The sequence below is a fragment of the Oncorhynchus mykiss genome, chromosome 15 (assembly GCF_013265735.2).
Source record: "Oncorhynchus mykiss isolate Arlee chromosome 15, USDA_OmykA_1.1, whole genome shotgun sequence".
Classification (NCBI taxonomy): Eukaryota; Metazoa; Chordata; class Actinopteri; order Salmoniformes; family Salmonidae; genus Oncorhynchus; species Oncorhynchus mykiss.
The window spans coordinates 38965237-38991391 of record NC_048579.1 but is presented as its reverse complement, the minus strand read 5'-3'; the positions used below and the strand labels follow the sequence as shown (position 1 = coordinate 38991391).

The following is a 26155-nucleotide window of genomic DNA, read 5'->3' as shown; positions in this document are numbered from 1 at the left end:
ATGTGCCTTATTCAGATCCTTTGCTATGAGACTCGAAATTGAGCTCCGGTGCATCCTTTTTCCATTAATCATCCTTTATGTTTCTACAACTTGATTGGAGTACACCTGTGGTAAATTCAATTGATTGGACATGATTTGGAAAGACACACAGCTGTCTATATAAGGTCGCACAGTTGACCGTGCATGTCAGAGCAAAAACCAAGCCATGAGGTCAAAGGAATTGTCCGTAGAGTGCCGAGAAAGGATTGTGTCGAGGCACAGATCTGGGGAAGTGTACAAAATATATTCTGCATAATTTGAAGGTCCCCAAGAACACAGTTGCCTCATTCTTAAATGGAAGTTTAGAACCACCAAAAGACTCTTCCTAGACCTGGCTGCCTGGCCAAACTGAGCAATTGGGGGAGAAGGGCCTTGGTCAGGTGACCAAGAACCCGATGGTCACTCCGACAGAGCTCCAGAGTTCTTCTGTGGAGGTGGGAGAACCTTCTAGAAGGACAACCATCTCTGCAGCACTCCACCAATCAGGCCTTTATGGTAGAGTGGCCAGACGGACGGACAGCCGCTTGGAGTTTGCCAAAAGGCACCTAAAGGACTCTCAGGCCATGAGAAACAAGTAATGGGACTGAATATTTATGTAAATGTAATAAGTCAGTTTATTTATTTTTAATAAATTAGCAAACAGTGAGAACCTTAACAACGGTCAAGCATGGTGATGGTTTGGGGTTGCTTTGCTGCCTCAGGATTTGGACAACTTGCCTTAATAGAACAGAGCATAATTCATGATTATATATCGAGAATTCTACAGGAGAATGTCAGACCATCAGTCTGAACTGAAGCTGAAGCGCAGCAGGGTCATCCAAAACACTATCAAGTCTACATGAAAATGGTTAGTTGCAGCACAAGCTGCAACTATGTAATGATCATGCTGTTTAATCAGCTTCTTGATATGCTAACCCATCCACCTGACGGGTGTATCTTGGCAAAGGAAAAATGCTCACTAACGAAGACGTAAACAAATCTGTGCACAAGATTTAAGAGAAATAAGCTTTTTGTGTTGAACATTGTAACATTTAATGGAAGCCTATCCAACAGAATCCAGGTAAGGAAGGTGGGTACCTGGCTTCACAGTCCAGAACAGACTATGGGAGGTAGACTGTACTACATAGAGCCATGACTACATGGAACTCTATTCTACAGCAAGTAACTCATGCAACTAGTAAAATTAGATTTAACAAAAAAATGATAGAAATACACCTTATGGAACAGCAGGGACGGTGAAGCAACACACGCATAGGCACAGACACATGCATACAAACACAAGATAACATACTCGCTAAACACACCCGTACACATGGCTTTTGTGTTGTAATTATGTAGAGAAGGGGCCTGAGGGAATTTATAATAAATACAAGTTCCTCCGCCCCAGAGGTGTGTGCTCAGCCCCCTGCTGTACTCCCTGTTCACCCATGACTGTGTGGCAACTCGATCATGAAGTTTGCTGATGACACAACAGTTTGTAGGCCTGATTACCAACAATGACGAGACAGCCTACAGGGAGGAGGTTAGAGCCCTGGTGGAGTGGTGCTATGAAAATAACCTCTCCCTCAACAAAACAAAGGAGCTTATTGTGGAATACAGAAGACGAAAGAGGGAGCATGCCCCCAACAATGCCTCTAAAACCTCAGGTAGCTGAAGAAACTCTGCATGACCCTCACAAGCTTCTAGAGGCTCAGCATTGAGAGCATTCTGTCAGGCGGCATCACCGCCTTGTCCAGCAACTGCTCCGCCCTCAACCGCATGGCTCTCCAAAGGGTAGGTGCGGACAGCCCAATCCGTCACCGGGGCCATGCTGCCTCCCCTCTAGGAGTACAGCACCCGGTGTCAGTGGAAGTACTTTTTGGAGTCTGAAAACGTATGGGAGTAAAAAGTCCATATTTTCTTTAGGAATGTAGTAAAGTAAAAGTAGGACTTTAAAGTATTTTTTACTTAAGTACTTTCCACCACTGTTCCAATATTAATAGAGAGATTGAACCACTAGTCACTTCCCGTTTCACACTTTAAATACTGTATCCCCAAACATAGCTTGTTCTAATATTTCTACTAATGTACATTGTATTTTAGTTACACTGTTTAATAACCTCTTACAGCTACCCCCCCCTACTTTTTTCAATTTCCGCCTGAAGACATAACCAAATCTAATATGCATATTCTTGGTACCATTTGAAAGAAAGCACTCTGAAGTTTGTAAATGTGAATTGAATGTAGGAGAATATAACACAATAGATCTGGTTTAGATAATACAATGAAAAATACTTTTTTTTATATATATATCATCTATACTTATTAATACTTATTTTCCACCATAATTTGCAAATAAATTCATTAGAAATCCTACTCATTTTGTCTGTCATAGTTGAAGTGTACCTATGATGAAAATTACAGGCCTCGTCTTTTTAAGTGGGAGAACTTGCACAATTGGTGGCTGACTAAATACTTTTTTGCCCCACTATATATAGAGTACAGGGAACATAAGGTTGAATATATTATTATGACCTGCTATATCTACTGTCTCCTTTTTATATTATGACATTTCAGCTAGATCTACTGTCTCTATTATATTATGACAGACCAACTAGATCTACTGTCTTTATTATATTACAACAGACCAGCTGTATCTACTGTCTCCATTTCACTTTGGCCATTGTTGTGGGCCTGCCCTCCCCTCAACAGCCTCAAATAGGCTATTTCATTTGGGGGTGGGGTGGGGCGGCAGGCACACGCAACTCACATTTCATGACATTACATGTTTTATATATTGCTTCTAAAATGTAAAAAAAAAGAAATCACAAATAAAATTAATTTCAAACAAGGGCATTGGCATGATAAGAACTTACCAGTCCAAAACGATGTCCTCTCCTGTTCAAATAATATTCCTCCACAATCGCTAAATGAATCGTCTCACTTTCCCAATCAATTTATTCTAAAATTGTGTGTACATCTGTATATTTAGACTTAGATTTAGCTTTCCCTGACTTGGTCGCCATAATGATTGATATGTAAACAGCTGAAACAATGCAGTGCGTAATATGTGTTTCTCCTTCCGGTATGAAACTTCAATAGCGAATGACTCACTTTACGCTGGAGCTTACTACATGGGTTGGTCTTGCAACACATAAACACGACCTACTGCCGTTTACCTCAGCTCATTGGCAATCTACCCAGCTAGATTTCAAGACGATCAGTGGTCATTGGGTTAAAAGACAGTTAATCAACGAAACAGCGGGCAAATCATTGGTGCACAATGATGTCATGACTTGTCTTCAAATCGGTTTCTTTCAGTCAATACGTCCCGCGAAATGACCCATCAGGTTTGATTGTGTTACAAACAAACCAGTTGATTGCAGTGAAACCAAACATGACTAGGAAAGTCACGTTCTGTGTGGGTTATTTACCTGGAATGTGTCGTCGAAGATGGAATTCACGACACAAGCGGTTCACAAAATGTTTTGTGTTAGGCTATAAAAACAGATTTTATCAAACAAAAGATAATTCATTGTGTAACAATGAGCATTGGAATTGCAAACAGGCGAAGATCGTCAAATTTAAACAATTTATTTTAATGCAGTTTGTGATTATGTCAAATCAAATTTTATTTGTCACATACACATGGTTAGCAGATGTTAATGCGAGTGTAGCGAAATGCTTGTGCTTTTAGTTCCGACAATGCAGTAATAACCAACAAGTAATCTAGCTAACAATTCCAAAACTACTACCTTATAGACAAGTGTAAGGGGATAAAGAATATGTACATAAAGATATATAAATGAGTGATGGTACAGAGCAGCATAGGCAAGATACAGTAGATGATATTGAGTACAGTATATACATATGAGTATGTAAACAAAGTGGCATAGTTTAAAGTGGCTAGTGATACATGTATTACATAAAGATGCAGTAGATGATAGAGTACAGTATATACGTATACATATGAGATTAATAATGTAGGGTATGTAAACATTATATTAGGTAGCATTGTTTAAAGTGGCTAGTGATATATTTTACATTTCCCATCAATTCCCATTATTAAAGTGGCTGGAGTTGAGTCAGTGTCAGTGTGTTGGCAGCAGCCACTCAATGTAAGGGAATACCCCCCTGATTTGGACAAAAACAAATGGCGGTATATTGGCATTGGACAAACCATATACACGATGGTCAATACCACCCAATTTGGCGTTGATTCATGCAAAGTATATTGCAAATGCCATATGGCAATTGCCAATTGTAACACTTCAAAATTCCAATAGGGGGCGTGTGCGTTCCACCGGGGCATTTCATATTGCAAATGGCACCCAAGTCAACATCCAAAAGCCAAATTTTGAAAAATGACATTTTTTAAAAAAAACTTAAAAACCCTTAAAAAAGTGCTTTCTGGACCTTTTTTCGAAATTCTTTCGAGTTTTTTGTCAATTACACATGTGTAAGAACTGTATGAGTATACTTTTGTCATCATATATATATATTTTTTAAGTACATGCGCATAAGGCATATGTTTTGTCCATTTGCAATATGATTTCATAGGAAGTCAAAAGTCAAAAATGTCAAAATTTGGTAAAAAACTTCACACATCCTTAAAGTGCTTTCTGGACCTTTTTTCAAAATTCTTTTGATTTTTGTGTCAATTACACATGTATAAGAACTTTATCAACATACTTTAGTCATACTTTATTATCATATATATATATATTTTTTTTACTTGTGCATAAGGCATATGTTTTCTCCATTTGGAATATGATTTCATAGGAAGTCAAAAGTCAAAAGTCAAAAATGTCAAAATTTGGTAAAAAACTTCATACATCCTTAAAGTGCTTTCTGGACCTTTTTTCAAAATTCTTTCGATTTTTGTGTCAATAACACATGTATAAGAACTTTATCAACATACTTTAGTCATGCTTTATTATCATATTTTTTTTACTTGTGCATAAGGCATATGTTTTCTCCATTTGCAATATGATGTCATAGGAAGTCAAAAGTCAAAGTCAAAAGTAACGATTTTCCTCCGTGCAACTGATGATCTAAAATGTGCAACAAAATGTTTTTGATTTTTTTTGTTTATGTTTCCTTACTTTTTCAAAGTCACTGTGCATTTGCAATATGTTTTAATGGGCAGATACCATCACGAATTTGTCATGCTCAAAATTCAAACTTTACTTTGCTCAAACTATACCTTGGTCAACTTGTATTACATATTTCTTTTTGTTTTACTTGTGCATAAGGCATATGTTTTCTCCATTTGCAATATGATGTCATAGGAAGTCAAAAGTCAAAGTCAAAAGTAAATATTTTCCTCCGTGCACCTGGTGATCTGAAATGTGCACCTGGTGACCTGAAATGTGCACCTGGTGATCTAAAATATGCAACTGGTAACCCAAAAAAAAAAATTTTGGGATGTTTTTTTGTTTATGTTTCCTTACTTTTTCAAAGTCACTGTGCATTTGCAATATGTTTTAATGGGCAGGTACCATCACGAATTTGTCATGCTCAAAATTCAAACTTTACTTTGCTCAAACTATACCTTGGTCAACTTGTATTACATATTTATTTTTGTTTTACTTGTGCATAAGGCATATGTTTTCTCCATTTGCAATATGATGTCATAGGAAGTCAAAAGTCAAAGTCAAAAGTAAATATTTTCCTCCGTGCACCTGGTGATCTGAAATGTGCACCTGGTGACCTGAAATGTGCACCTGGTGATCTAAAATATGCAACTGGTAACCCAAAAAAAAATTTTTGGGATGTTTTTTTGTTTATGTTTCCTTACTTTTTCAAAGTCACTGTGCATTTGCAATATGTTTTAATGGGCAGGTACCATCACGAATTTGTCATGCTCAAAATTCAAGCTTGTGATCTAAAATATGCAGCTGGTTACCCAACATTTTTTGGGATGTTTTTTTGTTTATGTTTCCTTACTTTTTCAAAGTCACTGTGCATTTGGAATATGTTTTAATGGGCAGGTACCATCACAAATTTGTTTATCGAATTTGTTTATGTTTCCTTACTTTTTCAAAGTCACTGTGCATTTGCAATATGTTTCAATGGGCAGGTACCATCACGAATTTGTCATGCTCAAAAATTTTTAGATGTATTTTTTTTTGTTTCTTACTTTTTCAAAGTCACTGTGCATTTGGAATATGTTTTAATGGGCAGGTACCATCACGAATTTGTTTATCGAATTTGTTTATGTTTCTTTACTTTTTCAAAGTCACTGTGCATTTGCAATATGTTTCAATGGGCAGGTACCATCACGAATTTGTCATGCTCAAAATTTTTTAGATGTATTTTTTTTTGTTTCTTACTTTTTCAAAGTCACTGTGCATTTGGAATATGTTTTAATGGGCAGGTACCATCACAAATTTGTTTATCGAATTTGTTTATGTTTCCTTACTTTTTCAAAGTCACTGTGCATTTGCAATATGTTTCAATGGGCAGGTACCATCACGAATTTGTCATGCTCAAAAAATTTTAGATGTATTTTTTTTTGTTTCTTACTTTTTCAAAGTCACTGTGCATTTGGAATATGTTTTAATGGGCAAGTACCATCACGAATTTGTTTATCGAATTTGTTTATGTTTCCTTACTTTTTCAAAGTCACTGTGCATTTGCAATATGTTTCAATGGGCAGGTACCATCACGAATTTGTCATGCTCAAAATTTTTTAGATGTATTTTTTTTTGTTTCCTTACTTTTTCAAAGTCACTGTGCATTTGGAATATGTTTTAATGGGCAGGTACCATCACGAATTTGTTTATTGAATTTGTTTATGTTTCCTTACTTTTTCAAAGTCACTGTGCATTTGCAATATGTTTCAATGGGCAGGTACCATCACGAATTTGTCATGCTCAAAAAATTTTAGATGTATTTTTTTTTGTTTCTTACTTTTTCAAAGTCACTCTGCATTTGGAATATGTTTTAATGGGCAGGTACCATCACGAATTTGTCATGCTCAAAAAATTTTAGATGTATTTTTTTTTGTTTCTTACTTTTTCAAAGTCACTGTGCATTTGCAATATGTTTTAATGGGCAGGTACCATCACGAATTTGTCATGCTCAAAATTCAAGCTTGTGATCTAAAATATGCAGCTGGTTACCCAACATTTTTTGGATTGTTTTTTTGTTTATGTTTCCTTACTTTTTCAAAGTCTCTGTGCATTTGCAATATGTTTTAATGGGCAGGTACCATCACGAATTTGTTTATCGAATTTGTTTATGTTTCCTTACTTTTTCAAAGTCACTGTGCATTTGCAATATGTTTCAATGGGCAGGTACCATCACGAATTTGTCATGCTCAAAATTTTTTAGATGTATTTTTTTTTGTTTCTTACTTTTTCAAAGTCACTGTGCATTTGGAATATGTTTTAATGGGCAGGTACCATCACGAATTTGTTTATCAAATTTGTTTATGTTTCCTTACTTTTTCAAAGTCACTGTGCATTTGCAATATGTTTCAATGGGCAGGTACCATCACGAATTTGTTTATCGAATTTGTTTATGTTTCCTTACTTTTTCAAAGTCACTGTGCATTTGCAATATGTTTCAATGGGCAGGTACCATCACGAATTTGTCATGCTCAAAAAATTTTAGATATATTTTTTTTTGTTTCTTACTTTTTCAAAGTCACTGTGCATTTGGAATATGTTTTAATGGGCAGGTACCATCACGAATTTGTTTATCGAATTTGTTTATGTTTCCTTACTTTTTCAAAGTCACTGTGCATTTGCAATATGTTTCAATGGGCAGGTACCATCACGAATTTGTCATGCTCAAAAAATTTTAGATGTATTTTTTTTTGTTTCTTACTTTTTCAAAGTCACTGTGCATTTGGAATATGTTTTAATGGGCAGGTACCATCACGAATTTCTTTATCGAATTTGTTTATGTTTCCTTACTTTTCCAAAGTCACTGTGCATTTGCAATATGTTTCAATGGGCAGGTACCATCACGAATTTGTCATGCTCAAAATTTTTTAGATGTATTTTTTTTTGTTTCTTACTTTTTCAAAGTCACTGTGCATTTGGAATATGTTTTAATGGGCAGGTACCATCACGAATTTGTTTATCGAATTTGTTTATGTTTCCTTACTTTTTCAAAGTCACTGTGCATTTGCAATATGTTTCAATGGGCAGGTACCATCACGAATTTGTCATGCTCAAAATTTTTTAGATGTATTTTTTTTTGTTTCTTACTTTTTCAAAGTCACTGTGCATTTGGAATATGTTTTAATGGGCAGGTACCATCACGAATTTGTTTATCAAATTTGTTTATGTTTCCTTACTTTTTCAAAGTCACTGTGCATTTGCAATATGTTTCAATGGGCAGGTACCATCACAAATTTGTCATGCTCAAAATTTTTTAGATGTATTTTTTTTTGTTTCCTTACTTTTTCAAAGTCACTGTGCATTTGGAATATGTTTTAATGGGCAGGTACCATCACGAATTTGTTTATCGAATTTGTTTATGTTTCCTTACTTTTTCAAAGTCACTGTGCATTTGCAATATGTTTCAATGGGCAGGTACCATCACGAATTTGTTTATCGAATTTGTTTATGTTTCCTTACTTTTTCAAAGTCACTGTGCATTTGCAATATGTTTCAATGGGCAGGTACCATCACGAATTTGTTTATCGAATTTGTTTATGTTTCCTTACTTTTTCAAAGTCACTGTGCATTTGCAATATGTTTCAATGGGCAGGTACCATCACGAATTTGTCATGCTCAAAATTTTTTAGATGTATTTTTTTTTGTTTCTTACTTTTTCAAAGTCACTGTGCATTTGGAATATGTTTTAATGGGCAGGTACCATCACGAATTTGTTTATCAAATTTGTTTGTTTCCTTACTTTTTCAAAGTCACTGTGCATTTGCAATATGTTTCAATGGGCAGGTACCATCACGAATTTGTTTATCGAATTTGTTTATGTTTCCTTACTTTTTCAAAGTCACTGTGCATTTGCAATATGTTTCAATGGGCAGGTACCATCACGAATTTGTCATGCTCAAAATTTTTTAGATGTATTTTTTTTTGTTTCTTACTTTTTCAAAGTCACTGTGCATTTGGAATATGTTTTAATGGGCAGGTACCATCACGAATTTGTTTATCAAATTTGTTTATGTTTCCTTACTTTTTCAAAGTCACTGTGCATTTGCAATATGTTTCAATGGGCAGGTACCATCACGAATTTGTTTATCGAATTTGTTTATGTTTCCTTACTTTTTCAAAGTCACTGTGCATTTGCAATATGTTTCAATGGGCAGGTACCATCACGAATTTGTCATGCTCAAAATTTTTTAGATGTATTTTTTTTTGTTTCCTTACTTTTTCAAAGTCACTGTGCATTTGGAATATGTTTTAATGGGCAGGTACCATCACGAATTTGTTTATCGAATTTGTTTATGTTTCCTTACTTTTTCAAAGTCACTGTGCATTTGCAATATGTTTCAATGGGCAGGTACCATCACGAATTTGTTTATCGAATTTGTTTATGTTTCCTTACTTTTTCAAAGTCACTGTGCATTTGCAATATGTTTCAATGGGCAGGTACCATCACGAATTTGTTTATCGAATTTGTTTATGTTTCCTTACTTTTTCAAAGTCACTGTGCATTTGCAATATGTTTCAATGGGCAGGTACCATCACGAATTTGTCATGCTCAAAATTTTTTAGATGTATTTTGTTTTGTTTCCTTACTTTTTCAAAGTCACTGTGCATTTGGAATATGTTTCAATGGGCAGGTACCATCACGAATTTGTCATGCTCAAAAAATTTTAGATGTATTTTTTTTTGTTTCTTACTTTTTCAAAGTCACTGTGCATTTGCAATATGTTTTAATGGGCAGGTACCATCACGAATTTGTCATGCTATAAAAATCCTGCAGGAATGTGAAATTGACTGGCCCGATGAACTCGGGATGGCTTTGCAGTGATTCTGGGTCATCTCAATCGCTCGTTTGGGTTGATTTCAGAATGTCGCTTTTGGTGATGTTTTTTCACTATAGAATCATATTGCAAATGTACAAGAGTCAAGTGGACAAGAGTCCATCAGTCAATTAGATATCATTCTGACCACCAAACTGATACAAACTGACACCAAACCCACTTGTTCCAACTCGTTTAGTAGCCAACTATTACATACTTCAGAGCTGGCCCAAAATTCACAACGCCTTCGGTACAAACCATAAAAAAACCATAAAACACGTAGTTACGTTCTAGCTGCGGGTCCATTTCTTATGTTATGTGTTGGCCTAGCTGAGGCGACCCCGAATCCCAAGTTTCGGCTCGATAGGTCATTTGGTGTCCGAGAAAAACCCTAATTGGTGCTGAAAATCCACTATTTTCCATGACTTGCTACGGGGTCCTTGAATGAGCTATCGGACAGAAACGTTGGGGTCTGTCTATATGGGCCGAGACGTTCGCAATGCACCTAGTCATGCGACTCTGGGACATTTCTAAATGTCGTCATTTTCGCGATGCAAAAATGAATTGAAGTTATTTCAAATGTACGAGGCTGTTTCTCGGTCCGAGAACCTTCTAGAGCCACGTAACTCACCACGCACCATCTACGGGAGGTCTAGAACAGGTTTCTAAAGTTTCGGAACTCTAGGTCCGACGGTTCTTTTTTAGCTCCAACAAAGCTAACTATTGGAGCCACTGTCTGTCTCTACGCACCCCAATACGTCCCTCCATCCAAGTTGTGTTTTAGTGCAATTTTTTTTTCCTTTGATTTTTTTGGGGAAAAATGACTGATTTACAGTTCATGGGGGTTGCCTAATCACACATATGAAGTTTTGGAAAGATCAGACTTTTTTAACCCTTCGAAACAGCCCCTGAGACACCAATTATGGCACTTCCGGTTGGCACAGGAAGTTATAAATCAACACATATCCTCATTGGGGTATGCTGTTACAGAATCCTGAGTTTTAAGTCCTTACGTTAAGAATTGACTGATCTACACAGGGTTGAATGCACTATGTCTATCAAACTGCATGCAGTGTATGGGTAAACACTTTTAGGGGCATTTTAACCACTTCCGGTTGGTCCAGGAAGCTTAGAATCAACACAGGTAGACCTCATAGTGGCCTGATGGACTGGTACCGAAGACAGGTTCATACGGCATTCATAACCCACATAGGCCTCAGGTTGAAATTAGGGGTGCAGGCAATGTATTCCTATGGGGAGAGATGACACTGTAATCTGTGAGATCAAAAAACCCTGTTTTACTGTGAAGGGTTAATGCCACACGGTCAAGGTTAGGCTTGTTGAGATCGGGAGGACCTTAGGAACATTCAAGTGGTGGAATTTTTCTTCTCACCCTAACGGTTCTCTCACTGTCACTCAAAAGCAAATGACATTGTGGGGCAGGCTTCATTTTGGGCCTACTATTCTAATGGTCGGTTATTGTGTTATTTCAGAAAATCATAGAAAATCACAGAAATGTCGCAGAGCTCCGCAGCACACTTTAAAAAGATTCGTATGAACACCCTGCAACTGGATCTGTAACCGTTGAAAAAAAAAAACGCCTATTTGTGACCATCACCAATTTGTCATTGTTCCGTTTCTCTTAAATGACGATAGATAAATGGCTGGTTCTTTTTTTATTGACACCGGAGGCTCCTTGGCTTTGACCCGAAGTGGAAAAATAATTTCTCTACTTCCATTTTAAGCCTTTAATCCCAGAAAAATGGCCGTAGCTCAAAAACCGTCGAGGCCTAGACGCCATCCCGTTCGGGGCCAACTGCCCCTTGAGCCAAACCTACGCTCGCCAAGTTTCGGCTTCGAAATATTTTCAGTTTTTGAGATAAGGCCCCGTCGCGATTCGTGATGTTTTGCCAAATTGCCATATGATTCCGTATGCCATCTGGTGGGAGTGTCCGGGACGGCGGAAAAAACGGTCCGAAACTTTTTTTTTTTTTTAAACGGGAACCGAAAGTCCGACAAAGTTCATTCGACGACTTCCCGGTAGGTCCGGCCCTACCGCACGTCCCGACGCCGACCGCGAATTTTACAAACGATTTCGGACGTCGGGTAAGGGACCGTACATTTGCAATATGGACTTTCTCACTGATCATACACGAAATGCCGAAATGTTCCCTTAAGGTATGTTAGTGGTGGCTGTTTAACAGTCTGATGGCCTTGAGATAGAAGCTGTTTTTCAGTCTCTCGGTCCCAGCTTTGATGCACCTGTACTGACCTCGCCTTCTGGATGATAGCGGGGTGAACAGGCAGTGGCTCGGGTGGTTGTTGTCCTTGATGATCTTTATGGCCTTCCTGTGACATCGGGTGATGTAGGTGTCCTGGACGGCAGGTAGTTTGCCCCCGGTGATGCGTTGTGCAGACCTCACTACCCTCTGGAGAGCCTTACGGTTGTGGGCGGAGCAGTTGCCGTACCAGGCGGTGATGCTCTCGATTGTGCATCTGTAGAAGTTTGTGAGTGCTTTTGCTGACAAGCCGAATTTCTTCAGCCTCCTTAGGTTGAAGAGGCGCTGCTGCGCCTTCTTCACGATGCTGTCTGTGTGGATGGACCAATTCAGTTTGTCTGTGATGTGTATGCCGAGGAACTTAAAACTTGCTATCCTCTCCACTACTGTTTCATCGATGTGGATAGGGGGGTGTTCCCTCTGCTGTTTCCTGAAGTCCACAATCATCTCCTTAGTTTTGTTGAGTGTGAGGTTATTTTCCTGACACCACACTCCAAGGGCCCTCACCTCCTCCCTGTAGGCCGTCTCATCGTTGTTGGTAATCAAGCCTACCACTGTTGTCGTCCGCAAACTTGATGATTGAGTTGGAGGCGTCCGTGGCCACACAGTCGTGGGTGAACAGGGAGTACAGGAGAGGGCTCAGAACGCACCCTTGTGGGGCCCCAGTGTTGAGGATCAGCGGGGTGGAGATGTTGTTGCCTACCCTCACCACCTGGGGGCGGCCCGTCAGGAAGTCCAGTACCCAGTTGCACAGGGCGGGGTCGAGACCCAGGGTCTCGAGCTTGATGATGAGTTTGGAGGGTACTATGGTGTTAAATGCTGAGCTGTAGTCGATGAACAGCATTCTCACATAGGTATTCCTCTTGTCCAGATGGGTTAGGGCAGTGTGCAGTGTGGTTGAGATTGCATCGTCTGTGGACCTATTTGGGCGGTAAGCAAATTGGAGTGGGTCTAGGGTGTCAGGTGGGGTGGAGGTGATATGGTCCTTGACTAGTCTCTCAAAGCACTTCATGATGACGGAAGTCGTTTAGCTCAGTTACCTTAGCTTTCTTGGGAACAGGAACAATGGTGGCCCTCTTGAAGCATGTGGGAACAACAGACTGGGATAGGGATTGATTGAATATGTCCGTAAACACACCAGCCAGCTGGTCTGCGCATGCTCTGAAGGTGCGGCTGGGGATGCCGTCTGGGCCTGCAGCCTTGCGAGGGTTAACACGTTTAAATGTTTTCCTCACGTCGGCTGCAGTGAAGGAGAGTCTGCATGTTTTGGTTGCGGGCCGTGTCAGTGGCACTGTATTGTCCTCAAAGCGGGCAAAAAAGTTATTTAGTCTGCCTGGGAGCAAGACATCCTGGTCCGTGACGGGGCTGGTTTTCTTTTTGTAATCCGTGATTGACTGTAGACCCTGCCACATACCTCTTGTGTCTGAGCCGTTGAATTGAGATTCTACTTTGTCTCTATTCTGACGCTTAGCTTGTTTGATTGCCTTGTGGAGGGAATAGCTACACTGTTTGTATTCGGGCATGTTTCCGGTCACCTTGCTCTGATTAAAAGCAGTGGTTCACGCTTTCAGTTTCACGCGAATGCTGCCATGAATCCACGGTTTCTGGTTTGGGAATGTTTTAATTGTTGCTATGGGAACAACATCTTCAACGCACGTTCTAATGAACTCGCTCACCGAATCAGCGTATTTGTCAATGTTGTTGTTTGATGCAATACGAAACATATCCCAGTCCACGTGATGGAAGCAGTCTTGGAGTGTGGAATCAGATTGGTCGGACCAGCGTTGAACAGACCTCAGCGCGGGAGCTTCTTGTTTTACGCCTGTGCTGGTTAAAATTAGTTTTTTATGGGGCTCTATGCTCAGATAATTGCATCGTATTCTTTCGCAGTAAATCCTTTTTTAAATCTGACAACGCACTGGATTAGCAAGATTCTAGGATTTCGATACATGTGAGACACTTGTATTTTCATGAATGTTTAATAGACTATTTATGTAGCGATCACCGTATGTTGTGGAATTTCAGCCCGCCACCTTTTCAACAAGTCAGTTCGTCAAATTTCTGCCATGCAAGAATTGCCCCCTGTCAACTAAGTGCTCTTATTTTGAAGTGGAAATGTCTAGGAGTATCAACGGCTTAGCCGCGAAGTGGTAGGCCACACAAGCTCAGAGAATGGAACCGCCGAAGCGTGTAGCGCGTAAAAATTGTCTGTCTTCGGTTGCATCACTCACTACGCAGTTCCAAACTGCCTCTGGAAGCACAATAACTGTTCGTTGAGTGCTTCATGAAATGGGTTTCCATGGCCAAGCATCCGCACACAAGCCTAAGATCACCATGCGCAATGCCAAGTGTCGGCTGGAGTGGTGTAAAGCTTGCCGCCATTGGACTCTGGAGCAGTGAAAATGCATTATCTGGAGTGATGAAACACTCTTCGCCATCTGATGACAGGAGAACGCTACTTGCCCCAATGTATAATGTTCCAGTTAAGGGAAATCTTAACGTTACAGCTTACAATGACATTCTAGACGATTTTGTATTATGGATCCCCATTAGCTGCTGCCAAAGCAGTAGTCCAGGTGCCACAACTAGAGCCTGTAGGACCTGCCTTGTTGATAGTGTTGTTAAGAAGGCAGAGCATCACTTTATTATAGACAGCCTTCTCCCCATCTTAGCTACTTCTGCATCAATATGTTTTGACCATGACAGTTTACAATCTAGTGCTACTCCAAGCAGTTTAGTCATCTCAATTTCCACATGATTTATTACAAGTTTAAGTTGCGGTTTCGGGTTTAGTGAATGATTTGACCCAACCAAATACAATACTTTTAGTTTTAGAAATACTTAGAGCAAACTTTTTCCTTTGCGTCCCACTCTGAAGCTAACTGCAGCTCTGAGTGTTGCAGTCATTTCAGTTGTTGTAGCTGACATGTTTAGTCATCCGCATACATAGAAACTCTGGCTTTACTCAAAGTCAGTGGCATGTCATTAGTAAAAATGTAAAAAAGCAAGGGGCCTAAACAGCTACCCTGCGGAATTCCTGATTCTGACTTGATTATATTTGATAGGCTTCCATTAAAGAACACCCTCTGTGTTCCGTTAGACAAGTAACTCTTTATCCACATTATAGCAGGGGGGGGGGGGCGGGGTGTAAAGCCACAACACATACGTTTTTCCAGCAGCAGACTATGATCATTAATGTCAAAAGATGCACTGAAGTCTAAGAAGATGGCCCCCACAATAATTTTGTAATCAATTTCTCAGCCATTCATCAGTCATTTGTGTAAGTGCTGTGCTTATTGAATGTCCTTCCCTATAAGCATGCTGAAATGCTGTTGCCAATCTGTCTACTGTGTAATAGCATTGAATCTGGTCAAACACAATTTTTTCCAAAAGTTTACTAAGGGTTGGTAACAGGCTAATTGGTCGGCTATCTGAGCCAGTAAAGGGGGCTTTACTGGGCTTTTTGGGTAGCGGAATGACTTTATCCTCCCTCCAGGCCTGAGGGCACACGCTCTCTAGTAGGCTTAAATTGAAGATGTGGCAGTATAGTCTGCTATTATACTCAGTAATTTTCCATCATGATTGTCAGACTCTGGTGGCTTGTCATTGTTGATGGACAAAAAAAATAAATAAAAAAATAACCACCTCCACACTGACTTTACATAATTCAAAAGTACAATTCTTGTCTTTTCATAATTTGGTCTGATATACTTGGATGTGTGGTGTCAGCGTTTGTTGCTGGCATGTCATCCCTAAGTAATTAAAGTAGTTTGCAATATCAGTGGGCTTTGTGATGAATGAGCCATCTGATTCAATAAATGATGGAGCGGAGTTGGCTTTTTTTCCCCCCAACATTTAATTTAAGGTAATTTCAGTTGTAGCTTTTTCCTATCATTCTTTATATAATTTATTTGTTTCATAGTGTAGTTTATTTTTATTTAGTTTAGTCACATGATTCCTTAATTTGCAGTACGTTTGCCAATCAGTTGGGCTGCCAGAACTTAATTGCCATACCTTTTGCCTCATCCCTCTCAACCATACAATTTTTTAATTCCTCATCAATCCAAGGGGATTTAAGTTTTTACTGTCATTTTCTTAATGGGTGCGTGCTTTATTAGTAACTGGAATAAGTTGTTTCATAAATGCGTCATGTGCAGCGTCTGGTTGCTCCTCACTACAAACCACATACCAGAAAATATTTTTTACATCCGCATATGAATCACTTCAAAACTTATTGTATGACCTCTTATACTAGATCAGGCCCAGCCTATGGAACTTTGTTTTTCCTAGATATGGCTATTTATATTGTGATCACTACGTGATTTGGATACTTTAATGGATTTGCTTTAAAACAAATATCTGCAGAGTTTTTAAAAATGGGATCAATACATGTTGATTGAATTCCTGTGCTGTTTGTAACTACCATGGTAGGTTGAGTGACAACCTGATGCAGGTTGCAGGCACTGGTTACAGTTTGACATTTTTTTTCCTTAGTGGGCAGCTTTGATAGCCAGTCAATATTTAAATCACCCAGAAAATATACTTCTGTTTATCACATAAATTATCAAGCCTTTCACTATCCAGATACTAGCTGTAGCCATATTACTTCAGCAGTATTTTAACATTAACGTCTAAGCTTTACAGGAATGTGGTTCTGAATGTAGACCGCAACACCACCTTTGTTGGCATTTCTGTATTTTCGGTAGATGTTATAACCATATATTGCTACCACTGTATCGTCAAAGGTATTATCTAAGTGAGTTTCAGAGATCAGAATGTGAGTCATCTCACATTCTTCATGGACCTTGTTTCTTAGGCTACATATGTTAATTATGGGCAATTGTTTTTAGCACTTTTCTGGGTTGCTTGATTGTTTTTAATGCTTTACTGGGAAGATTATCAGAGGTAGACTTTCTTATGTTATTTACATTGGAGCTGATAGTGCAGCTGCATAAAGTGGTCTTCCTACGATTGCACACCACCTCAGTGCTAACAGTGTATAGGCTCATGATTTATCCTTACAATAGCTGTAGGATAAACGGATGTATTGGGTGCTATTAGGTGTACATAAATTAAATCCTGTGCTTGCAACAGTTTGGGGAAGGCCCTTTCCTGTTTCAACATGACAATGCCCCCGTGCACATAGCGAGGTCCATACAGAAATGGTTTGTTGAGATCGGTGTGGAATAACTTGACTGGCCTGCACAGAGCCCTGACCTCAACCCCGTTGAACACCTTTGGAATAAATTGGAACACTGACTGCGAGCCAGGCCAAATCACCCTAAATCAGTACCCGACCTCACTAATGCTCTTGTGGTGAATGGAAGCAAGTCCCCACAGCAATGTTCCAACATCTAGTGGAAAGCCTTCCCAGAAGAGTGGGGGGCTGTTATAGCAACAGAGGGGACAAAATCCATGATTTTGGAATGAGATGTTTGACGAGCAGGTGTCTACACACTTTTGTATTCTAAGTCATTCAAAGGTTTGTATCATTCGCAACTAAAGTTGCCAAATAACTCAAATGATCACTTTTACGCTCAGTATAGCCACTCTCGCTCCAGAAAGGGGGAAATATGCTTTTTTATTTTATTCAGATAAAAACAAGATTCTCTGGTCTGACGAAACCAAGATTGAACTCTTTGGCCTTAATGCCAAGTGTCACGTCTGGAGGAAACCTGGCACCATCCCTACGGTGAAGCATGGTGGTGGCAGCAACATGCTGTGGGGATGTTCTTCAGTGGCAGACACTGGGAGACTAGTCAGGATTGAGGGGAAAGATGAACGGAGAGAAGTACAGAGATCCTTGATGAAAACCTGCTCTGGACCTCAGTCTAGGGCGAAGGTTTACCTTCCAACAGGACAACGACGCTAAGCACCCAGACATGACAACGCATGAGTGGCTTCGGGACAAGTCTCAATGTCCTTGAGTGGCCCAGCCAGAGCCCGGACTTGAACCCGATCGAAGATCTCTGGAGAGACCTGAAAATACTTGTGTAGCGATGCGCCTCATCCAGCCTGACAGAGCTTGAGAGGATCTGCAGAGAATAGGAGACTCTCCAAATACAGGTGTGCCAAGCTTGTAGCGTCAAACCCAAGAAGACACGAGGCTGTAATCACTGCCAAAGGTGCTTCAATAAAGTAAATGGTCTGAATACTTGTAAATGTGATAATTCAATTTTTTTTGAAAACATTTTTAAAAACCTGTTTTTTTTCTTTGTCATGTTGTATTGTGGGTAGATTGATGGGGGGGGGGAAACAATTTGATACATTTTATAAGGTTCTAACGCAACAAAAAGTAAAGAGGTCTGAATACTTTCAGAATGCACTGTATATCATTTATATTGGATCATGGTGTATTCATAGCAACCCACCTTCTAAATCCAACTATTATATGTGGGAACTGAGTTTTCCACATTGTAGTGGATGCAACAATCCAGTCTAGCACTCAATTTCATCATGATGACCTTATATTCCCATTGAGGCGAATGCTGTTCTGCCACATTGGACTGGAGTGGAGCAGCACTGTCTGATTTGAGTGCCATTTTGAGTGGATGGCTGCTCAGTCATTGAGGCATTTTAAACAGCACCACTGTGCATTATAGCCCTAGATCAACTGTAATAATAATATAATAATTAGGGGGTGCTTATATACTCATGTTTCATTTATTTACAAATGGGTAACCTGTACAGGTGTGAAATGTAAATGTTTTTCCATTTTACACCTCACACAGAATGGGTTCGTTCACAGCCACTACGTGGAGAACACTAACACTAACACATTTGTTTAAAATTATGATTATTATGATTATTATTATGATGTTCTTTAACTAATAGAAAGGAAGCTCTGTTGTGTAACATGACATTTTTTGGTAAATAGCCGTTTTGAATACATGCAGATCCGATATTGTTGTTTTTCACTCTGAAAGTTACAACCATGTAGGACTTAGTAGATTGCACCATATCCTAACATTTGGGGATTTGTAATGATTTTTTTCTCTATGATGTGTTTTTGTAGCATTAAGATTGTTAATGCTCAGTCTCAACCCTGGAATGACAGTGGCAGCGTCAAGGAACATTGAGCTGGATTGAGCATTCAGTCCTCTCATATCTCACTCACTCTACCTGTGGGGTAATAGGAATATACTATAGCACTGTTGATAAAGCCGAGCCTGTTCTTTTCTCTGATTGGACTATTCTTAATGTGAGACAAATTCCACAGTGACACAATGCTCCACCCGCACTCACTCTCTTGCTTTCCCCCCCATGGCCTGTATTCACTCTGGGTTTTGTCTGAGCACCAGTGACAGTATCAGTGCGACATAGGGAGGAGCGGGTTAACTCCGCCACACCTCATCTGCATAGATGCACACAGTCAAGCTGGATTTTTTTTTAGGAATAATCTTGTTTCAAACATAACCCTGTGCTGGTCAGGGTAAGGACAAAACTATGTGGCACTGTTATTTAAAAGAATACTCCAACTACTTTAATTTTTTTCCTTTCAGATCTTTGCATTCTTAGTGGATTCTACCTGCTGCTGTTGTGATAATGAGTGCGTTGGCTTGTTTTGGTTTACCTGCTGCATTGATTTGAATGATGCCAGCAGCGGTGCTGAGTACAGGCTAGCTCTGAGCTGCTCCGAGTTGACTTCCCTGAGCTTGCGCTCCAGTTCTGTCAGTCCTCCAAGTAGGCATCACTTCAGCTGTTCTCTGAGAATCCACCCACCATGTTGTACATAGTCAGGGAGGGGAAGAAGTCTCTGGTACACAAGCCTAAGAAGGGGGCGCAGAATGACCTTCTTGCCACAGCCTGGGTTTGAGGATGGGGTCAGGGACCCAGAAGTCCCCTGCCACCTTCTGGAAACCTCTCAAACTGTTTGCCTATTCACAGCTCACCTCGCTGGTACGTCGAGCCACCCTGAAGGACAATGTCCACACGACCAAGTATGAGAAAGTCCACAATTTCAAGGTAAGACCTGAACCTACCTGTTCAGCGCTTCTTACTTTTCCTCTTCCTTTTTCACTGCCTTTACGGTGGTTGTATCACATTTGAGGTTGTTTGATTGTCATTCCAAAAACGTAGAATATGCCAGAGGTGGAGAATTGCCAGGAACTTAATAAAAAAATATATCTGATCGGCTTTCCGACCAGTGAGCAGGATTTTGAATAGTCGTGAAGGAGGAGGGTTTGTATTAGTCCTCAGCAACTGTCCTCAGTCTGACTTGCTACCGGACCTGTCGTGGGTAGCTCATATAAATGTGGAGAGGGTGAGGTAGCAAAGCTACCTGACAGAACACAACACAGCCCTTATTTCCATTCTGCCTAGGCAGACGCTTGGGAACCCTCACAGAATTCAGCCTCCTCTTGCTAATCACATCTCTTACCAGTCAAACGCAACAACCATCTTCTCCTAAAATAATCTCAGCCATCAGCCAGATATAATTTCACTAGAGCAGTGGTTCCCAAACTTTTATAGTCCCGTACCCCTTCAAACATTCAACCTCGAGCACTCTCAAATGTTGTTTGTTGCCTGCCACACACACTATACGATACATTTATTAAACATAATGAGTGCATTTTTGTCACAAACTGGCTCGTGGGAAGTGACAGAGCGTTTAGAGGACCAGGGCGCACATAATAATCAATAGTTTTGCTCTTTATTTAGCTATCTTACATAACAAATAAAAGTTAATTGAAAATTGTGAATAACTCACCACCGGTGAGAGGAGTGTGCTTGGAATCATGCACATAACTCTGCAATGTTGGGTTGTATTGAAGATTCTGTCTTAAATCTTTTTCCCCACACAATCTTTGCCTGTATTTAGTTTTCATGCTAGTGAGGGCCGAGAACCCACTCTCACACAGGTACGTGGTTGCAAAGGGCATCAGTGTTTTAACAGCTCGATTTGCCAAGGCAGGATACTCTGAGCGCAGCCCAATCCAGAAATCTGGCAGTGGCTTCTGATTTAAATTCAATTTTCACGGAACCACTTGTTGCAATTTCGATGAGTCTCTATTGTCTCTATTGTAAGTGGACTGGAGGCAGGGCATGAAAAGGATAACAAATCCAGTTCTTTGTGTCATCCGTTTCGGGAAAGTAATTGCGCACTCAACTCACTCAAGTGCTTCGCTATGTCACAGCTGTTGTTTATCTTGTAATTTGCACAAGAGGCCTATCCTCCACGTTCCCATTCCCAAAATAACAATCTAAAACCAGGTGTGATTTTATTTTATTATTTAAATTTTTGGGTAATCATGAGAGTAAAATCTTATGAGTCCACCGTGTTTTTCACTGGAGATAAATGTTGAACATTTCTGATTGGTCTCGCCATTACCTGGCAGAACTAGGCATTTGTTTGTGATGTGGTCCCGTTTTAGATTTCAATGATAATCCTGGCATTGTCAACCATGGTACTCACAAACACTCCCGCCACACTCCAACCACCATTAAGACTTGGCAGTCTGCTTTCTAGCGCTGCTTATCTCTCTCACAGGGATTATTACCAATTTGGCTCCTTCAGTGTGCGCAGGCTGTGGAGAGCCAGGGGAAGGCCAAGTATGTCCATCTATCCTTCCATCCAGTAAGAAAGTGACCAAGTTTTCTATCCTTTCTTCCTCTCTCCTGCAGGTGCACACCTTCCGGGGACCCCACTGGTGTGAATATTGTGCCAACTTCATGTGGGGCCTCATCGCTCAGGGAGTGAAATGTGCAGGTAAAGGGAAGGTGGGAAGCGAACTGTGATCTTTGTGTTTTGTCTTTTTACACACAGCTAATTTGAACCTGGTTTTGAGGAGATGTCACATACAGCACCATACAAGTGTCTACAGGGCATTTGTAACTTCACTCTGGTCATCTATTTCGAGTACAGAGCTCTCTGGTGTGAGAGTGGCAGAGCGCAGAATAATTGATGAATTGAAATGTTGCCAGTAAGTGACTATCACTAACCCTCTTGATAACATGAAAATAGTCTAACCAGCTCTGGAAAGGTGAGTAAAATGGTCAGTGTGATCTGTTCTCTCATTTTTGTATTTAAAGTAGCTAGCAAGCTAATCAATGTTGGCAGTCAAGCACCCAAGCTAACTGGCTGTTTTATTTTTGTTTAACCTTTATTTTAGGGTAAACAAATTCAAACCAACAGCGCATTCGGAAAGTATTCAGACCCCTTGACTTTTTCCACATTTTGTTATGTTACAGCCTTATTGTAAAATGGATTAAATTGTTTACCCCATTATGGCAAAGCAAAAACAGGTGATTAGAGATGTTGGCAAATGTATTAAATAAAAAAGCTGATATCACATTTACACGGGTAAGGGTAGGCATCAACACTGGGGCCCCTCAGGGGGGTGTGTTTAATCCCCTACTGTACACCCTGTTCACCCATGACTGCGTGGCCAAACACGACTCCAACACCATCATTAAGTTTGCTGACGACACAGCAGTGGTCGGTAGGCCCTTAATGTGAACGAGACAAAGGAGTTGATTGTGGACTACAGGAAAAGTGAGGCCGAACATGTTCCTTGGTGTCCACATCACCAGCGATCTATCATGATCCAAACACACAAAGCCAGTTGTGAAGAGGGCACAACACATTTTCCCCTTCAGGAGACTGAAAATATTTGCCAAGGGTCCCCAGATCCTCAAAAAGTTACACATCTGCACCATCAAGAGCATCCTGACCGGTTGCTTCACCTCCTGGTATGGCAACTGCTCGGCATCCGACCACAAGGCGCTACAGAGGGTAGTGCATATGGCCCAGTACATCACTGGGTCAAAGCTTCCTGCCAACCAGGACCTATATACTAGGCGGTGGAAGAGAGCACAAAAAATTGTCACTCTAGTCACCCAAGTCATAGACTGTTCTCTCTGCTACCGCACGACAAGCGATACCTGAGCGCCAAGTCTAGGACCAAAAGGCTCCTTAATAGCTTTTACCCCCAAGCCATAAGACTGCTGAACAATTAATCAAATGGACACCCGGACTATTTACATTGACCCCCTCCACCCCCATTTTGTTTTTACACTGCTGCTACTTGCTTTTTATTATCTATTATCTTTACCCCTACCTACATGTACGACTAACCTGTACCCCGCACATTGACTCAGTACCAGTACAGTATATAGCCTTCATTATTGTTATTTTATTTAATCAAGTGGTAAATTGCATTGTTATGAAGGGCAAAGCTTTTTTATGATGCCTTTCACAACCAAAATTACTACAACTACTTGTATCTGCTTGGCTGGGTAATTAACCTACTTGTTTCTAAAAACGTTATTTGTTTTTTTAATACAACTTTTCACATAACACAACTGTTGATGAAGCCGTCTGTCATCAGGGCAGTAACTCAAGTCAAGCTAATTCTAAATCGTCACTAGTTTTCCTTTATTTTTACTATTTTCTACGTTGTAGAATAATAGTGAAGACATCAACTATGAAATAACACATGGAATCATGTATTAACCAAAAAATTGTTAAACAAATCAGATAATGTTAGGTTCTTCGAAGTAGCCACCCTTTTGCTTTTTTTATTTGTAATATTTATTTAGGGTGTAGATCAGCTTTAATATTGCAGATTGTTGCTTCCATCAATGTAATTGTCTGCATAACTTCCAATCCCCCATATTCTTTTTACATACATAAATGCATATCTATAAAAAATATTTCCTTTATTACCCTTCCACCCCTCCCCCAATTGGAGCAAACTAGTGAACAACTCTTAGGCCTGTATTTCAAGCTTTTATGGACAGTATTTTACAATTGTTTGATTTTTTTTGTTTTTAACTCTTGTCCTTCCTCTAACCTCAACCTTCCATATATTTATGATGTCCATCTGGTTTGCCATATCTTGAAAACTGTACTCTTTCAGAAAGGTTCTTAACCTATAAATGTTTAACGGGAACAGTATGTTGTTATTAGTCCCAACCTTCAGCTCCATTTAACCCCTCCCAAATATCTCTTAACACCATCCATATTGGATTTCTATTTGCCGTATGTTTTTCAACTGTGCTGTGATGTTTCACAAAAGTTCTGAACCTTTCTATTCTCATTGTTTCTACAGATTGAAAATAAACGTTTTTACTAAAAGTATTATTATATTATTGATCGATTGACTATGACTTTTCAGATCGCCCAGTAGTGCTATCTGCAAGGTTAGCTCCAGGTAAATATTGCAATTATTCAGTCATTCCTGGACCTGTGACCAAAAACAGGCTACATATGGACAGTACCAAAACAAATTATCTAATGATTCTGTCTCTTCGCAGCAGAATCTGCAGAGCTGGGAATGTTGTATCTTCCATATAAATAACATTCTGTTAGTTGCAAGAATTGTATATCATTTTAATTGTGTTTTGAAACTGGCGTCGTATTACCATAAACAATGTGTCATGGAATCGGTGAGTCAAAAATCTCTTCCCAACTATTTAGTTATCTTAATGGCATGGCTGTCAATTTTTTGGTCCTTACAGTAAATTAAACTGGGGTACTTTTTTTATTTATCACAATCAATTATGGTCTTTAATGCAGGGCTGCCAGACTTTTTCTCACTTCCACTTTCCCCTTACATGTTTGCGGTAATGCCGCAATTAGTTGGTTGTAATTATGGGTAGAGCAGACATTTTCATATGTTTTAGTTGGCTGCATGTATGACAACTCCACCACTTATACCTTATTTTTTTTGTTTTTTTCTGGACAATTTAAATTGAAATTGCAACCAACTTTCTATGGCTTGTTTTAAAAATAGCAATATTCGGGAGATTTCCTTTTCAAATTACTGAAGGTGAGAGGTTGTAATCAGAATAAAGGGGAAAAAGGTGTTTCTTGAACAAAGGGTGAGACATTCTTACTAATTTGCTAGAGAACCATTTTGGATTTAAGTATAACTTTTGTATGACAGAAGCCTCTAGTGAGAGGTCTAATGCTTTAACGTTTAAGAATTTCTTCCCTCCAAATTCATATTCATTTTATAAATAGGCGTGTTTTAATTTTGTCAGACTTGCTATTCCAAATAAAATTTGAATGTTTTTCCTCATATACTTTAAAAAACTGTTTGCTAGGTGTAGGCAAGACCATAAGCAAATAGGTAAACTGAGACATGACTATAGAGTTAATCAGGGTGAGGTTAGTAAAATTATCTAGATCCTCTGAGGCATACCATTTGTGGATTTAAAAGAAAACATGAATCGGCATATAATGACAATTGTTTTTAAGCCCTGTATTTCTAATCCCTTCATATTACTGTTGGATCTGATTTTAATAGCTAACATTTCGATGGCCATAATAAATAGATATGCCAAACCTCCAAACGAGCTTCAATGCCATAACACTCCTTCCGTGGCTTCTAACTGCTCTTAAATGCTAGTAAAACTAAATGCATGCTCTTCAACCAATCCCTACCCGCCCGCCCACCTAGCATCACTACTCTGGACGGTTCTGACTTAGAATATGTGGACAACTATAAATACCTAGACTGTGAACTCTTCTTCCAGACTCATATTAAGCATCTCCAATCCAAAATGTTATCTAGAATCGGCTTCCTATTTCGCAACAAAGCTTCCTTCACTCAAGCTGCCAAACATACCCTCGTAAAACTGACTATCCTGCCTATCTTCGACTTCGATGTCATTTACAAAATAGCCTCCAGCACTCTACTCAACAAATTGGATGCAGTCTATCACAGTGCCATCCGTTTTGTCACCAAAGCCCCTTATACTACCCACCATTGCGACCTGTATGCTCTCGTTGGCTGGTCCTCGCTACATATTTGTCGCCAAACCCACTGGCTCCAGGTTATCTATAAGTCTTTGCTAGGTAATGCCCCACCTTATTTCATCTCACTGGTCACCATAGCAACACCCACCCCAGCAGGTATATTTCACTGGTCATCCCCAAAGCCAACACCTTCTTTGGCTGCCT

The 26155-nt window shown here is 39.7% G+C and overlaps 1 protein-coding gene across 4 annotated transcripts in view; it reads left to right on the top strand.

The window, feature by feature from the left end:
• LOC110490041 (N-chimaerin) overlaps nucleotides 1-26155 on the top strand; it is a 60638-nt gene that overhangs the window by 24735 nt on the left and 9748 nt on the right. For all 4 annotated transcript variants that reach the window (XR_002468646.2, XM_021563139.2, XM_021563141.2 and 1 more), the window contains 2 exons: nucleotides 20134-20211; nucleotides 21871-21955. Coding sequence is in view for 3 of the 4 variants with exons in the window: in XM_021563139.2 (XP_021418814.1) it covers nucleotides 20134-20211; nucleotides 21871-21955 (163 nt within the window). In the remaining variant the exon portion in view is untranslated. The remainder of the gene's footprint in view (nucleotides 1-20133; nucleotides 20212-21870; nucleotides 21956-26155) is intronic.